Below are 16,541 nucleotides of genomic sequence, written 5' to 3' on the forward strand. Positions count from 1 at the left end.
ACTACTCTAAGCTCCTTTAATCAAATTAGCTTTTTTTATATAAAAATAAACCAAAAGTTTGAAACTTCAAAAAACTTTGTGTCAAACATAACAATGACAAAAACAATGATATAAGCATTTTGAAGTATTTTTGAAGAAACAAATTACTACAATAACCCACAAGACATGAATAGTTCTAACATAATCTGTAGGATTTTTTCGCGATTAGTTGTCAAGGAACCCGGAATTCGCGATCAGTTACCAAGTAATTCGGGTCAATCCTTGGAGTTTTCTATCTAGCGTGTGTGAGTCGCAAATGAGAATATTCGATGCGAAAATTTGCCGTTAAAAAAAAATAGTGTTGTAAATATCTATCTATTAACGAATATAGTAACAATCTAATAATATCGAGAAAAAAAATACAAGGACTACAAACTGAAGTACACCAAACTTTCTTATCAAAATTCAAAAGTCAACAATATTACATGGGTGCATATAGAAAATAGAAAAACTCCCATTTATATTTCCTTCGTAGTCTAACAATTAATTAATAAATTAATAAAAATAAAATAAAATGATAGTAATAGTGTGAGTAGAAGTACACAGAACAATTACCCTAGGGTTCCAGATCCAACGGCCATCACTTCTTCACTTTTACCCTTCTCTTCCATAACCGCCGCCTCATCTCATCAATTTCTTCCACCACCACCACAACCACAACCACCTTCTTCAGGTACGTTACATCCATCGATCCATCCATCTATCCATCCATCTATCTATTCATCTATCTATCTATATCTATCTATCTATCTATTCATCGATATACATATATTTATTTATTTATTTATTAAAAATCAAAATCAAAAAGAAACTTTGTTTCTTCCGTACAATTATCCCGTTTCTCGTATCTAGAGAACTCCGGATCTAATATGTATCAATAATCTCCGTTTACTTACTCTAATTTCTGATCTTATGTACGTATAGGTGTATGTATATATCTAATTTATAGTTTTAGTGTGTAGGAAATTAGTTAGGGTTATAAATTGACCTAATTTTGAGGTAGTGAGGTAGAATTAGGGAAAAAGTGTGCCGGTGCAGATGCCGTCGGTGGAGATGAGGAGAACAACTAGGGTTTTTGGTGCTAGGGTTTTGAGGTCAGGGAGAAGGTTGCTTACTACACAAGAGGTGTATAAGCACATGCGAAGAGCACCGTTAGCTGTTGCCAACGCTGAACAGGATTGGATTGCGTTACTGGATCATGCTGTTGGTGGTGATGGCGGCTGTGGTGACGTTGAGTCTAAACGAAATGGATGGCGTAATTCCGATGTAGGAATTGATAAGAATGTTATGGATATTGACGGTGGAAAATCACTTAAGGTAGTAGCTGAATCGAAGGAAAATGGTGTGATTAAGAACGCTGATCGTGATCTTGGAACGGAAAGTAGCCGTTGGGGATTGGTTTATACTAGGAAACGGAAGCGGAGTAAGACTACTACTTCTGATAATTTAGATAAAAAATATGGGATGACGTTTTCTAGGAAGCGGTCCAGACAGACGGCTAACGCCGAGAAGCAGACGGCTGAAACCGAGAAGCAGACAGCTAACATCGAGAAGCAGACGGCTAACACCAAGAAGCTGCCATCTGATACACTTCCAAATGTTACCATTGAGCCTTCTGTAACTCCAAAGTCTAAATCTAGAAAAAGGAAGGGAAAGAAGATTGTGGTTTATAAACGGAAGCAGATAAATGCACCTAATTTGCGGCCGAGGAGTAATATTACCGTTCACCGTGGCATTCAAAAGAGAAGAAGTTCTTTAAGGTCAAGAAAACAAAGGAACTTGTCAAGTGTTGGACATTTGAAATCAAGTGGTGGTCTTGTGCAGGACAGTGCTCTGTTTTTCCCTATAAAGTCAAACCCTGAGGTTTCTAGGTCAATACGAAGATTTAGTCGTAAAGAAGTTAAAGAAGTAACACATGATGTAGACTCAACAAGTTGCAATGCGAGTATTTTGGTGATAGAATCAGATAGGTGTTATAGACAAGTTGGAGCTGTTATAACCATGGAAATGGTGGGTCCCAACCAGTGGTTTCTTGTGGTTAGAAAAGACGGGGTTGAGAGGTTTAGGGTTGAACCCCGAAACTTAATGAAACCTTGTTTTTGCAATAGGGTAACTAATGCCATAATTTGGGCTGGAGGTGATGAAAGCTGGAAGCTTGAATTTCCTGTTAGGGAAGATTGGTTTATTTTCAAGGAATTGTACAGAAAATGTTCTGAACGAATCCTACGAGTGAAGGCTTCGTTAACGAGTATAATACCTGTGCCTAGGGTGAATGAAGTACAGGGGTATGCTGAGGAGAAATATATACCTTTTAATTTGCCGGATTCGTACATCTGTTCAAGAGGCGATGAAGTTTCCAGTGTGTTGGAAAAGAATGATCCAGTGTATGACATGGATTCTGAAGATGATGAGTGGCTGAATAAGTTTAATGCTGAAAGTGATACACAGATTGATAATGATACTTTTGAGAAAATAATTGATGCTTTTGAAAGAGGGATCTATGGTAGTGAAGAGGATTATTCTGATGTGACATTGGCTGTTGATCGCTGTCTGATGCTGGCATCGAAGGAAGTTTTGGAAGTCGTTTATGATTATTGGATGACTAAACGGAAGAAGAAGGATTCAGCTCTTGTTCGGGTGTTTCAGGTAAAAGATTGTATAATGAATATTATCACTATTTGTCTTCTATAATGTGTGCAATCAAGTAAACGTGGCAAGGTGGGTGGGTCGTGTGGGTTTGGGTAATGGGTCAAAATGCCAAACAGAGTAGCTTTGTATTTCATGGGTGAGTTCAGCCAGGACACTTTATGTGCAGTTTAATTTTAATAATCTATAATTAAATAGTCAAATGTGATTCCATATTTGTATTTTTTCAATATAATAATCCTGCTCAACCCAGTTTCATGTTAATAAGCTAGTTTCTATTTTTATTTGACCTGATTGACCTGTTTAAGCCGAAACACAAATTAAATTTACCAGTAAGGATTTAGATCTACCATTAAACTTGCGGATTGATCACTGTTTGTGATGATGTCTATGAGATGAGTATTGTGATGTTTCATATTTTAAGTTTGGTTGTCTAACAATAAGTGCATTCTTGGCAGTTATACAAACCAAGAAATATTGAACGGCCTAATTTCAAAGGTGTTTTGCGCAAGAAGAGATCATTTAGACAACGTGGAAACCAAGCCGGAAGAGGAAAGCAGATAACTTTCTTGAAAGGTTAGTATATACATCTACCTAGCTTAGTTTCATAATTTTTTGATTGTCCAACATAATTATGGATGTTGTGGTAAAACCCTAAAATGTAGTATCTGTTTGGGTTCTTAACAATGATTGACTCTTTTTTTTTTTTTTTTTTCTGTTACTAATTGACAATTATGAATGATGATTACTGCAGCATTATGTGAAAGGAACAAGGCAGAAGAGGCTGAGAAAGCCAGCATCAAAGTTCATCAAGCTGAAGCTGCTGCAAACAGGGCAGAAGTGGCTGCAATTATGAAGCGTCAAAGAGCTCAGCTACTAATGGAGGTTGCAGACCTACTAACTTACAAGGCGGCCATGTCACTTAAAATTGCAGAAGCACGAGCATCATTTGGATCAGTGGATGTTACTATTGATGGAACTCTTATTTTCGGTGACTAGATCATGTTTGACATAACGCTTTTTTTGATTATTACCAATTAAAAGGCGGTCTTTCTATAAAGCGTGTGAGAAGGGGGTGTTTGTGATGCAAGCTAGCCTTTTGGCCGTCGTTTTTTTTAGTAGTTGCGAGGCTTTTTCCATGTTGGCCATGAAAGCTGGTAGTACTGTAATTGCTGTACAGATCTTGATTGCTTGTACATTCTGCATCATCAATAGTACCTTCTTACAACCCAAAAGCTGTACAATTGGAGATTTTTTTTTTTTTTTTTTTTCTAAATATCAAAAAAGGAAAAGAAAATTATACTTGGATTGAAGTTGGTCGGGTTTATTGTATGGCTTTTGGGCATTATTTGGTCTACCACTTGCTGCTTGATTTGTTTAGTTATTTGACATTTGATTGCTTAGAGTTGGATAGTTTGATTTCTACCAACAGAAACGTAAAACTTAATGCTTGAAGTTAAATATATCTGAACATTAATCTTGTAAAGTTAATGTGCCGACCAAAATTACATTAGTTGCGTGGCATCTGTTTTTTACTTTTGCTGTTGGGGTGTATGATTTTTGGGTTATATTGGAACTAAAATATGGCCTCTAGGCTTTCATTGTTGGGATTGAAATGTTTTAATCTAGTGTGGTTTCTTGTTAGTGTTTTTACCTTTTTTTTTTTTTTTTTTTTTAAAGGTGTTAACGTGTACCTAATAAATGTGATCAAAATGGAACACCATATTTAAAAATGTAGCCTAAAAGCATTGGATCACAATGGAAAACAAGATTTGTCGAACACCATATTTAAAATGTTTCTATTGGATCATAATTGAACAACCCGTTTCTATTTATTCTCTTGTTAGACACGTACTGTTAGAGAATGGGTTAGTTCGATAAGCTTGAATTATGAAAAACACTTTTTTAGTACTACATATGTTTAGACGTAATTAATTCCTTAGGTTCATAAAATAATATTGAATAAGAAAAGACACACATTTTATTTTTTTATTTTTTTGAAAGGCAACACTTTTATTGATATATTTATAACGTTTTACACAACCAATTATATACAATAACACGAAAGAACAAACACGAAGGCCATACACAAACTCATACACAAAGACCACCACTAAATCATGATGCTAAGGTGGCATCCGGATTTTAGGAAAGGAAGCCTTGAGGGTTGTGGAGCTATGTATGCCAATCCAACGACTTTGCCTTGCATCTTTTGGCAACCCACTCGTAGCTTTTAATTTGTATCTCGTTTAATGCCATAGGTGTGTTCCACGATTTATTTGAAAAGACCTTTTGATTTCGGTTTTTCCAAATAAGATATGTAGTCGACCAAATAACCGCTTGCCATATACTTTTGCCTACACATGTATTTGTTTGACCCGCATCCGTGAACATATCTTCAACATTAACAAAGGGAATACCACCTCGTCCCCACCAATCGAACACTTTGCACCACACATCGAACACATTTTATTTATAGGCAATAAGAACACAAGGTAAAAAAAAAATTAGAGTGTGTGTGTAAATTTATGTTCCTTTCTTCTAAAACCATAGTTATTTTTGGTTAGAAAATGTAAAATTGAAGATCTTCATATTATTGGTAAATACCGGTTAGTATTTAGTGAAAAAGGCACTCGTATTTGATAAACCACCATATGAGTCGCTAAGTTTAGTTTAATCGTTAAATCACTAAGTTGAGCTCACATTCAAAGTTGTCACTATATTTGATATACTAAACACCACGAGCGCAACACCCCATCTCACATCGGTTAGAGAATCAAATTGTGAGTAATTCAAAACTCTAAAGTAGTTGCTAACAAATATCTCCAATTTTTTTTTTTTTTTTGACAACTGTTAGGAACACAGGGGACTTAACCACCCACGCGTTCATATCCTACACAATTATACCCGCACCCAACTGCGTGCTCAGAAGGAAACCCGCATCAATCCCTACACAATTATACACATTGGTTTTTATTTGAAACATGAAGATATCTAGTTAGTTCACTATTATAACTGTAAGGGACAACAGATTTTCGGGATCTGACGGGCACACGACTCGTGCATCTCTTAGATTTCTTTAATGGTCGTTTCAACGATTGTGTTTAATTTTATGTGATTTTGATAATTATGTATTAGAAAAATTAAGTTAACCAAGTTGACTTAAAGAAAACAGAATAGTGGAGAAGGGGTGGTGGGGTCGGCGCCGGCCTTTGACTCCCTGCTTCACCGGTGGTCAGATAGTTTGTGATGTCAATAACTATAAACTCATTAAATGTTTAGTCAATTTGACTTTAGAGTACGAGATTTGGAATCAAACATCGTTGTTAACATCTTATATTGTTAATCGTGTCGGATTTTATATTAAGAAGATTCTCTACAGCTTAAATATATATGATTAAAATATTCATTAGTGAATCAATCAGGTACCAATGAAGGGATACAATGGTAATCACTAATTAATTAATAAGATATCAGATATTATAACCAAGGCATTAAGCGAAGATCAAAAGCATGATCAGATATTGAAGCTATCTCATTTGAGATAACAGAAAACCATATCAAATATGTTTCTGATTTTGCATTCAAATAAGATTCATTAACCTGTTTTTTTTTTTTTTTTTTAACGGCACTAAGAGTCACTGACAGTGGTCCGAACGCTTTGCCAGAACGCATCCACCCGATCATTTCCTGGGATGAACATTATAGTCCTACCGTCCCTCAGGAGAAAACCTCCACGGCGAATCCATATATATGGGCATCGCGTGTTGTAACGACCCGACTTCTTCGACTTATATGATTACTTGTTACTTTTACGAAACTGCGTATTTGTGCGTACTAAGTTAGATTAACTACTGGGATCATTAATTTTGTTAATTACTTTCGTTGATGCCTTATAACGTGTTTTTAAGTACTAGGTTACTTAACGTGATCCTTGATTTCATTTACGACCATTAGTGTCACTTATTGATTAAAACGAGCTACGAACTTGGTACACGATAAACTTTTGCCATGATTGGGATATTATGGCTACGTAAACGTAATTGTTGCTATTAATGACAATTACTTAGTTTTATGGTTCCTTAATTATGCTTAGGTGTTTACTTGGGCTTACTAGTTACCTTATTGGACTTAATATCTTATTGGACTTCCATGGCTCAAACTACTCAACTTAGTGGACCACTTAATGGGTTAATTAGCCCATGAAATTAATAATTAAGTCCATGAAGTAATGAGGCAATTATCATTCATGTTTGTGTACTAATACTAGTATTATGTCTCAAACCATCCAACATGTACAACCACCACCATGTACCACCATCCAATAGCAAGCCATGGTCCCCCCCCCCCCCCTCCTTGGCCGTCGGCCACCCCACACACACACCCTCACCCCTTTTTTTTTTTTTTTTAAGGCTTATTACATTCTCATTCACTTCATTTCAAACACACACTTATCCTCTCAATTTTCTCTCTACTTTCTCTCATCATTTCTTGAAGAAAACTTGATGGTTTGAATCTTTTTCTCTTCCTTTTTTCTTCCCAAAATCGTAAATCACCATCATCATTATCTATTTTTGGATTTTGGTTTTTATAACTTCAATCCTCATGTGATCTTGCATTCTTTGATCTCTTTTATGATAAAGAAGCAAGAACAAGGATCAAAGCTTTGTAGCTTTTGATTATACATGAACTTATTACAACTTTTAAGATCAAGTTACTTTATGATCTTCTTTATATTCAAGTATTGGAACTTTGAAGTTCATTTCATGAAGATTCAAGTTTATGACTTGATATCTTTTTACATAAAGGATCCTTACTTGAACTTGTTTACTTTTAACTTTAAATCTATTATTATTGTTATGGAATTTGATTTGTTTGAGTTACTTGGTCAAAGATTACTTGTTAACTTTGATCTCATAAATCTTGTAACCAAAGTCTAACTTTGAAGGTTCAAGAACAAGAAAGTTTAGGCTTACTAGTTTATAACTTTCACACATGTAAGATTGATCTAAGAAATATAACTTATGGTCATCTAACTTGTTAAAACAAGAATTTATTTATTTATGCTCACTTTACTTTACAAAATTTAAGTTTCATAGCTTATGGTTGTGTAAAGTGGAAAGTCTAAGTGTTTTGACTTAGGGTTTCACCAAGAACATGAGATCTAGACTCTTTAGTCTAAGATCTTTAATGACTAGTTAAGATCTAAGCTCTCTAGCTTAGGGTCTTGCTTATTTAGTTTAATTCAAAGTTTATAGCTTAATAAGACTTGTAATTGTGTTGAAACTAAGAAAAGTGATGCAACTTTGGTTCATCACCTTGCTCAAACTCTCACATGAGTTGTGTTTTGATTCTTAGTCTTGATCATTGTGTGTTGATGGTAGAACCTTGGTCATAGTGATGCAAACACATCAACGAGTAGTACACTTGAAGCTATAAGCATCAAGGATGAGAACCGTGATGAGCATCAAGCACCAAGAACCTACCGGAGCATTTTTTACTGTTTTCTGGATCTGATCAGTCACCTGGGCTACTGGAAAAGTTGATTTTCAGTTATTTCGGTTCGAGTAGATGATTTTCCGTTTAGGCCTCGTCTTAATCCGATATACGGTTTAGGATTTATAGCCTTCCGAAAGTCGCTAATAGAACTAATCTACAACTTTCCTGCTTACTTGTTTCTGCGGAACTTACTGCATGCTACTGCTTACTTTTACTGTTATATGAACTCGCTGTATGCTACCGTTTATTCTCGCTACTGCATGCTACTATCTGCTTTCGATTGCATGATACTTCTGTAGGATTTTGTAATTCTGCCATGCTATGTATTGCTGTAGACGATCTAGGTTGCTGTAGTGCCTAATACATGCTTGCTATATGTCTTACTGACATGGAAAAATTTATTTTTTCCATGTTCAGATGACGGATATACCGCCCATTATCATCGACTTGGAGAGCGACTCAGATACATCTGCTACTTCGCCTCCTATTGTTTCCGACTCACAGATCCCGTCGCCGCTACCCTCCGACGACTCCGACGATTAGTCTTCTGGGAACAGTAGCCACACGCCTGACTTGATGGTCATCTCAGACGGAAACGAGGACCCAGAGGAGATTCCAGCTCCACTGAGCTCAGGACTTTCGGGGTCGCAACACCATCCTGGTGGTACTGTGATTCCTGGGGGAAATGAGGACGGTCCTTTCCGTAATGAGCGTGGACATTGGGCCAGACGCCTTGCTGATGGACGTGTCGTGCCGATCCCACCCGGCAGATATCGACTTATGACCACCGGACGGGCAGATCCACCTTCAGATGATTCGGACGATTCCTCATCCGATGACTCCAGCGAAAAGGATTCCGAGGAGGACTCCGAGGAGGAGCCCGTGCAGCCGCCCTCTACCCCACCGAAGAAGCGGTACCGCTTCGATGGCACTGTTATTCCAGGGGTTAATGGAGGTGAGCCGTTCGTTAACGCACATGGACTGAGGGTTAGGGTCACCGCCCGCAAGCGGGTTGTGCCGTATCCCGCTGATCCATTCGTGCGTAAGGTCGGCCGTTTTGCGCCATCTACTTCTGGTACTGCACCATCCGCTCTATCTGCACCACCTGCCCCACCAGCATCTCCTACCGTCGAGGAACTGACGAGGGAAGTGCATACCTTCCGTGCTCGGGTGACTGAGCTCGAGGACCAGATGTCCCACATAATGGACATCATTTACCCACCATCACCATAGGGCTATTGTATTAGATTTCATTATGTAATTTCATTAGTAGTTTCATGTTTTATTCAAGTATTGTACAAACCTTATGAAGATGTATGCAACTTCTTATTAATGAATGAAATTACTGTTGTTTGAATTACTGTAAGGCGTTTTTACTTAAATTATAACATGATGATTTTCGTGCTATCTACAACTAGCTTACCATGCTTAGATGACGTGTAATGTGATGTTTCCAAATTGATTACCTTATACCATAGCATTATGAATTACTGAATGCTGGATTTTAACTTAAGTCGAAATTTTTGTTTAGAAGATCAATGGCAAACGGAAGAGTTCCAAGGGACTTGCCCACAGCAGCTCAGATTCAGGAGATGATAGCTGCTCGAGTAGCCGCGGCTATGGCAGATGCCAACCCCCAAACTCCACGGCTAACCAGAACATTCAGAACGGGTGCACTTATAAGGAATTCCAGAGCTACAAGCCCCACAATTTCAGCGGTACTTAAGGGCTAGTTGAGCTGACAAGATGGTTTGAGAAATTGGAAGCTGTGTTCCGTGTGAGTAACTGCTCCGAAGTGAACAAAACTAAGTACGCCTCCTGCACGCTGTCGGATGGCGCTTTAACCTGGTGGAACATACTCGCCCAGGCTCAAGGAATTTATGAGGCTTATGCTACACCATGGGAGGAGTTTAAGAGTGCTATGATCGAGGAGTACTGCCCCAGAACCGAAATTCAGAAAATGGAAGCGGAGTTTTTGGAATTGAAAGTTGTAGGAACTGACCTTGATGGCTATAACTGAAGGTACTTGGAGTTGGCTTTGATGTGACCCACGATGGTTACTCCTGAATTTAAGAGAATGGAACAGTATTTGTGGGGACTTCCCAAGACCATTCAGGGAAATGTCACCTCTTCGAAGCCAGTAAATGTCCCACAACTCGCCACTAACAAATCCAACTATTACTACGAATCAGAAAATTTTGGATGTCTATCAATTTAACCGCTTAAAATAATTTTTTTCGTTGAAATTTAAAAATAAAAATAAAGAAAATTCTATGTCCTAAAAACTAGAGCGTAGAAATAAGAAAGAAGAAGAGTGCGTCGAAAAATGTCGAAAAATAAAAGGTCGAAAAATAATAATAAGAAAGTAAAGCGTCGAAACTTAAAAGTCTAAAAATTAAATATTAAAAATTAAGTCTAAAGGTATTAAAGCTTAAAAGAAATTCTAAATCTAAAACGGCAATAACTTAAAAAAAAGGCACTAAAATTTATTAAAACTAAAGCGATAAGCGATGTCGTAAATTTCTAAGGCGCCTAAATCTTAATCTAAAGAAAAAGCACCTAAGGAATTTTACGACAAATCCTAAGAATCTAGAAATATAAATTAACTACGGCAAAAACTAATCTTTAAACTCATTACGAACGAAAAATATACATATTACGAATAAACGATAAAAATATAAAATTTATAAAAAGAAACAAAAAAAATATATGATAAAATTACTTATTTTTATAAAAATATTATTTTTATATTATTATTTTATAAAAGTACTAATTTATATAATTAATAATAATATTAAAACTTAATATTACTAATTATAAATTAAAACTAAAAACTAAATACTAATTAAATAAATCAAAACCTAATTAGGTTAATAATAATTAATTAAATTATTAAAACCCTAATCAGCAATTAATGCGTACAAAGTTGCAGGTGTCAGACAGCTCCGCGAGTGCGGATGCTTGATGCCCAAAATTCTCCGCGACTGCGGAGTTTGTAGATTCAGATTTCGTGCAGGCCAAATTCGTGCAGGTTCTGTTTTTTTTTTATAAATAAAATAAACTTATATTTTAAAAATTAGAAATAAAACTAAAAATACTTTTTAATTTTATATATATTAAACAAACTCTTAAAAATATATTTTTTTCTTTTTTTTAATATTATTATTATTTTTTTAATATATTTTTTTAAAAATATAGCGTTTTACCGCTCCCCGGCAGCGGCGCCAAAAACTTGATGTGTGCAACGGTGTATACGAAATACTATTATTTTTTTTACTACGAAATACGGCGAAATATGATACAAGTTTTATTTATTTATATAGATGGGATATACCTAAACTTTGCTACAACACTATAGGCAGTGTACCTAATCGTAGAGTAGTGTAGTTTTTAGTAAGTCCGGTTCATTCCACAGGGAGCTAGCGATTACCTACTATATTTTTAACAACTATATTTGTATAAAATATATATAATTATATATAGTAATATTATTATAAAGGGGGTTTTTACCGTTTAATGACCGATTTGTCGATTTTATTTTTTAAGCGTAAAGATAAATGACGATAATATAAATGACAGAATTTAAATTGCGATAAAGTAAATTGCAGTAATTAAAATGACAGTAAATAAAGGTACGATGAAATATGAAATAAAAGTATTATGCTTATTTAAACTTCCGTAATCATGATGTTTGACGTTTTGATTTTAATTTATTTATCTGGGTTAATTGTCCTTTGTCCTGGATTTATTTGATACCTATTTGGTTTTTGTCCATAATAGTCCATCGGTCATAATTATAAAATGTTCGTCAAATTAACCTTATTCCCGAAGTCAAATATTCCAACTAATTAGGGATTCGAACTGTAACAAGGTTTTAATACTTTGTTTAATGATTACACCAGGTTATCGACTGCGTATAATTCAAGGTTTTATTACTTTGTTAACAATTACACCAATTATCCTTGTATGTAATCCACCCCTGTTTTAATGAGATATGAATATTAATTTACCCACTTGATCAGAATGAATAATCAATTACCCAACCCGAATAATTAATTAAATGATCGTAAAAGATGTCGTATAAACGTAACTAAATAGGACATACATAATCATTTTAATAATTATTAGATTAACTAATTTGAAGATAGGTTCGATAGGTTCCAATGAGTTGTCATTCGATTAGACAATACCCCCTACCTATTAATAGTCAATAGTCCAATGTTCACAAGTGTCGGTCTTTTGTCCAAACTCGAATTATGGTACAAAATCCAATAACCCCGTCTTTAATATTTAGTCTAACATCACGATTACTTCGGCTCAAATAAGCATAATAATAACTTTAGTTACGAGACATTAATTTAAAAAGGAAGAACATAGCTTACAGTGGTATTTAATCGCGTAGCGTTACACGGACAGAGTTCCGACTTTAAAACCCGTAAAACATTTCTTACAATAACCTTATTATTATTATTATTATTATTATTATTATTATTATTATTATTATTATTATTATTATTATTATTATTATTATTATTATTATTAAATTAAACTTAAAATTATATATATATATATATATATATATATATATATATATATATATATATATATATATATATATATATATATATATAGATTGAAAGAAAGAAAAAGAAAAAGGTGTAAGGAAATCGATCAGAATGCGCAGGCTTTTATAGGCCCACTTTGAACTGTACAGCTCCGCGAGTGCAGAGGTTTTGTGCTTCACAGCTCCGCGAGTGCGGAGCTTCGGATTCCAGCTCACCAAATGAATTAAACGTGGGCTGCTTTGATTAAAATAATATATAATATGTATATAATTAATTATATATAATATTATATTCTTGTGCATAGTTGACTTGTAATTTTAGCTCCGTTGAGTCGCACGTTGATAGTTGATTCATGTCTCGGTTCCGAATTTTCGAACGCCTTTTCGTATAATTTAATATCTTGTACTTTGCGTTTTGCGGCTTGTACTCTTGTAATTTCTAGACGTTTCTCATCAATAATTCGAACCACTTGGATTGTACTTGGTACTTTTTAGCTTTTTGGTCGTTTGCGTCTTCAAATCGTCGTTTTCTTCTTTTGTCTTCGCAATTATTTATTTAAACGATTATTACATAAAAATAGAACAATAGTAACTAAAAGCTTTACATATTGGAAGGATATTGATACTAAATATATGTTCCTTTTTAGCATTATCAATTGATTACCACGAACTCAACAAGTTGACGATCAAGAATCGGTATCCCCTTCCTAGGATTGACGATCTTTTCGATCAGCTGCAAGGATCAAGCGTTTACTCTAAGATCGATTTACGATCAGGTTATCACCAGTTGAGGGTGAAGGAGTGCGATGTACTTAAGACTGCATTCCGAACTCGTTATGGTCATTATGAGTTTCTTGTGATGCTATTCGGTTTAACCAATGCACCTGCCGTGTTTATGGATCTCATGAATCGAGTATGCAAGCCGTACCTGGACAAATTCGTTATCGTCTTCATAGATGATATCCTAATCTATTCCAGAAGTGAAGAAGAACACGAACAACATCTTCGACTAGTGTTGGAACTCTTGAGACAAGAGCAACTTTATGCCAAGTTCTCCAAGTGTGAATTTTGGTTGAAGGAAGTCCAATTTCTTGGTCATATTGTGAGCGATCAGGGTATCAAAGTCGATCCCGCAAAGATCGAAGCTATCAGCAAGTGGGAAACCCCCACTACTCCGACTCATATCCGCCAATTTTTAGGTCTCGCCGGTTATTACCGAAGATTCATCGAAGGTTTTCTCTGATTGCACGACCATTAACCGCATTGACTCATAAGGGAAAGAAGTTCGTTTGGGCAACCGAACAAGAGTCGGCATTCCAAACTCTGAAGCAGAAATTAACCACCGCACCTATATTATCCCTTCTCAAAGGCAGTGACGACTTTGTCGTGTATTGCGACGCCTCGAAACATGGTTTTGGTTGCGTGTTGATGCAACGAACAAAGGTTATTGCTTACGCCTCTCAACAACTAAAGATTCACAAGCGAAATTACACAACGCACGATCTTGAACTTAGAGCTGTTGTTTTCGCACTCAAACTGTGGAGACATTATCATTATGGAACAAAGAGTACTATCTTCACCGACCACAAAAGCCTCCAACACATCTTTGATCAGAAGCAACTGAATATGAGACATCGTCGATGGATCGAGACGTTGAATGATTATGATTGTGAGCTTCGTTACCATCCTGGCAAAGCGAATGTTGTAGCCGATGCCTTAAGCTGAAAGGAGAGAATGGTACCTCTTCGTGTCCGAGCCTTGAACATCACCATTCATTCGAACCTCAATAAACAGATCCGCGTAGCTCAAGATGAGGCTCTCAAGGAGGAGAATATTTCTCATGAGCACTTGAACATTCTCATCTCTCGATTCGAAGTCAAGGAGACTGGACTCCGATATTTCGCCGGAAGGATTTGGGTGCCTAGTTATGGGGATCTACGAAGCCTTATTCTAGATGAAGCCCACAAGTCAAGATATTCGATACATCCAGGAGCCGGTAAGATGTACCACGATCTCAAGGAACAGTATTGGTGGCCTAATCTTAAGAAGGATGTCGCTACTTACGTTGGGAAGTGTTTGACTTGTTCGAAGGTTAAGGCCGAACATCAAAGGCCATCTGGGTTACTTCAACAACCAGAAATCCCGCAATGGAAGTGGTAAAGGATAACAATGGACTTCATTACGAAACTACCAAAGACGGTGGGCGGATATGATACCATCTGGGTTATCATTGACCGTCTTACCAAATCTGCTCACTTCCAAGCCATGAAGAAAACTGATACGATGGACAAACTCGCTCAACTATACATAAAGGAAATTGTATCTCATCATGGTGTGCCCATATCAATTGTTTCAGACCGAGATACCCGTTTGTTTCTAGATTTTGGCATTCTTTGCAAGAAGCCTTGGGAACGCGTCTCGACATGAGTACCGCATATCACCCGCAGACCGACGGACAAAGCGAACGCACGATTCAAACTTTGGAGGACATGCTGCGTGCTTGTGTTATTGATTGTGGCAAAGCTTGGGAGAAGCACTTACCGTTAGCCGAATTTTCTTATAACAACAGCTACCATTCGAGCATTAATGTCGTACCATTCGAAGCATTGTATGGCCGCAAGTGCCGTTCTCCTATTTGTTGGGCCGAAGTAGGCGAGAAGCAAATCACCTGACCCGAACTCGTTCATGAAACAACCGAGAAAATTGTTCAAATTCAAGCGAGGCTCAAGACGGCCCGTGATTGTCAAAAGAGTTATGCAGACCTTAAACAAAAAGACTTCAAATTCAACGTGGGTGATCATGTTATGTTAAAAGTCGCACCTTGGAAAGGTGTAATCCGTTTCGTAAAGCGTGGGAAGTTAAATCCACGATATATTGGTCCTTTTGAAATCTTGGAGCGTATTGGACCCGTTGCTTACCGTTTGGATCTTCCGACACAATAGTGCTCCGTTCATCCTACTTTCCACGTGTCGAATCTGAAGAAGTGTCTTGCTGAGCCAGAACTTGTCATACCACTAGAAGAGCTTTTGATTGATGACAAACTCCACTTCGTGAAAGAACCCGTTGAAAATTATGGACCGTGAGGTCAAAACCTTGAAACGCAACAAGATTCCTATCGTCCGAGTCCGATGGAATGCAAAACGAGGACTCGAGTTTACTTGGGAATGAGAGGATCAAATAATGCAGAAGTATCCTCACCTATTTCCGACTCCACCACCTACCTCAGCTTAAATTTCGGGACGAAATTTTCATTAACAGGTGGGTAATGTAACGACCCGACTTCTTCGACTTATATGATTACTTGTTACTTTTACGAAACTGCGTATTTGTGCGTACTAAGTTAGATTAACTACCGGGATCATTAATTTTGTTAATTACTTTCGTTGATGCCTTATAACGTGTTTTTAAGTACTAGGTTACTTAACGTGATCCTTGATTTCATTTACGACCATTAGTGTCACTTATTGATTAAAATGAGCTACAAACTTGGTACACGATAAAATTTTGCCATGATTGGGATATTATGGCCACGTAAACGTAATTGTTGCTTATTAATGACAATTACTTAGTTTTATGGTTCCTTAATTATGCTTAGGTGTTTACTTGGGCTTACTAGTTACCTTATTGGACTTAACATCTTATTGGACTTCCATGGCCCAACCTACTCAACTTAGTGGACCACTTAATGGGTTAATTAGCCCATGAAATTAATAATTAAGTCCATGAAGTAATGAGACAATTATCATGCATGCTTGTGTACTAATACTAGTATTATGTCTCAAACCACCCAACA

General features: G+C 36.5%; 1 protein-coding gene across 1 annotated transcript; it reads left to right on the top strand.

The window, feature by feature from the left end:
• The first annotated feature begins 547 nt into the window (after positions 1-547).
• LOC139866344 (uncharacterized) lies at positions 548-3,991 on the top strand. Its single transcript, XM_071854559.1, has 3 exons — positions 548-2,685; positions 3,144-3,261; positions 3,440-3,991. Exons 1-3 carry the CDS (start codon positions 1,078-1,080, stop codon positions 3,682-3,684), a joined length of 1,971 nt encoding a protein of 656 aa, XP_071710660.1. The 5' UTR covers positions 548-1,077; the 3' UTR covers positions 3,685-3,991.
• Positions 3,992-16,541: the final 12,550 nt, after the last annotated feature.

The sequence above is a fragment of the Rutidosis leptorrhynchoides genome, chromosome 9 (assembly GCF_046630445.1).
Source record: "Rutidosis leptorrhynchoides isolate AG116_Rl617_1_P2 chromosome 9, CSIRO_AGI_Rlap_v1, whole genome shotgun sequence".
NCBI lineage: Eukaryota > Viridiplantae > Streptophyta > Magnoliopsida > Asterales > Asteraceae > Rutidosis > Rutidosis leptorrhynchoides.

What these genes read in the sequence shown, in the direction of transcription:
- LOC139866344 (XM_071854559.1), top strand. Translation starts at nt 1,078, where the DNA reads ATGCCGTCGGTGGAGATGAGGAGAACAACTAGGGTTTTTGGTGCTAGG. An exon ending in CTCTTGTTCGGGTGTTTCAG is followed by an intron (nt 2,686 to 3,143) that starts GTAAAAGATTGT and finishes CATTCTTGGCAG; the next exon opens with TTATACAAACCAAGAAATAT. An exon ending in GCAGATAACTTTCTTGAAAG is followed by an intron (nt 3,262 to 3,439) that starts GTTAGTATATAC and finishes TGATTACTGCAG; the next exon opens with CATTATGTGAAAGGAACAAG.